At 43.1% G+C, this 1604-nt stretch overlaps 1 protein-coding gene across 1 annotated transcript; it reads right to left on the reverse strand.

Moving 5' to 3' along the window:
* Positions 1 to 261: 261 nt before the first annotated feature.
* LOC130850177 (olfactory receptor 140-like) lies at positions 262 to 1188 on the reverse strand. Its single transcript, XM_057729573.1, has one exon. It carries the CDS (start codon positions 1186 to 1188, stop codon positions 262 to 264), a length of 927 nt encoding a protein of 308 aa, XP_057585556.1.
* Positions 1189 to 1604: the final 416 nt, after the last annotated feature.

Raw genomic sequence — 1604 nt, forward strand, 5'->3', positions numbered from 1 at the left:
GGCATTTATAGATGTTCTCTCCGTTGCCTAACCAGAATCTATGAACATGAACACTGAAGCTTTGGGAAAGTACAGTAAAAATTATCAAAATGCCTAAAAAATGCCTAGCCAATAATAAATAATCAGCAAATGTTAGTTTCTGGGCCTTTTTTTTTTTTTTTGGTCAAAGATTGCAAAATTTCTTCATTTTTTTCAAAATTTACTTCAGGTGTAATCCTCCCTATGTACACAAATAATCACTGTCTTGGCATCCTGAACACCCTAACTTACTCTCCTCTTCAACAAACTCCTCATGGCATTTTTCACCTCTGTGTTTCTCACTGTGTAAATGATAGGATTTAACATGGGAGTGAGGATTGCAAAGAACACAGTCACCAACTTGTCCTCAGGGTAAGTGACCACAGGTCGAGTGTAGGTGAAAATACAAGGGACAAAAAAGAGCACCACTACTGTAAAGTGGGATCCACATGTAGAGAGGGCTTTGCGTCGTCCTTCAGAGCCATGGGATTTCAGGGAGCTCAGGATGACTATGTAGGAAATAAGTAGCATGAAAAAAATGAGCAAGACCATGCAGCCAGTGTTAGCTGCTACCACCATTCCAAGCCTGTAGGTGTTGCTGCAGGCAATTTCCAACAGTGAGAAGAAATCACACATGAAGTGGTCAATGACATTGGGACCACAGAAGGTCAAGTCCATAGTGAAAAGAATCTGCACAGTGGCATGTAGGATCCCCCCAATCCAGGCCACCACCATCAGGAGCTGGCAGATCCCCTGTCGCATGATGGTCGTGTAGTGCAGAGGCTTGCAGATGGCCACAAAGCGGTCATAGGCCATGACGGTGAGGACGATGACCTCTGATGCCCCCAGGAAGTGCTCCATAAAGAGCTGAGCCAGGCAGGCACCCCAGGAGATGGTACTCCTCTGGTGCAGCAGGTCAATGGTCATTTTGGGGGTGGAGACAGAGCTCAAAGAGGCATCTATGAAGGACAAGTGAGTGATAAAGAAGTACATGGGAGCAGAAAGTGTGGGGCTGAGGGAGATGGTCATGATAATGAGCAGATTGGCCAGCACAGTAAATAGGAAGATGAACAGAAAGACAATGAAAAGCATTTTCTGCACATGTGGATTCTGTGTGAGTCCCAGGAGAACAAATTCAGTCACATTGTTGGGAGGCATGAAGACATCCATTTAGAAGTAAAACCTTCCAGGGGCCTGAATTTCCTACAAAGGAATAAAGAATGATGGTTGTTAATCATTAAAACATTGTAGCATGCATTTCTTAAAAAAAAAAATAGAGTCACTGTAACTGTGGAGCATGTTTATGTTTTCCATGATGCTTTCCATCTCTTCAGATACATAGTACCTGCCACCTGTAAAACGATCTATAGGGCAACATTTAATGTGTAATTTATTGAGAAAACAGTGAGCTATCTACATGAGATCTGGATTCTCTTTCTGGTTCCAACTCCATGTGACTCTGCAAAGTTATCTCCGTGCCCCATACTTCTGCACCCTCCTCTGTGTCTGTGACATTACAAATTGTCATTATCAGGTGTATCTTATAAGCTGAGAGGTGCCACACACAGGTAAGAATTATTCCCTCT

This window comes from Hippopotamus amphibius, chromosome 3, assembly GCF_030028045.1.
Source record: "Hippopotamus amphibius kiboko isolate mHipAmp2 chromosome 3, mHipAmp2.hap2, whole genome shotgun sequence".
Taxonomy (NCBI): domain Eukaryota; kingdom Metazoa; phylum Chordata; class Mammalia; order Artiodactyla; family Hippopotamidae; genus Hippopotamus; species Hippopotamus amphibius.

What these genes read in the sequence shown, in the direction of transcription:
- LOC130850177 (XM_057729573.1), bottom strand. Translation starts at nt 1,188, where the DNA reads ATGGATGTCTTCATGCCTCCCAACAATGTGACTGAATTTGTTCTCCTG.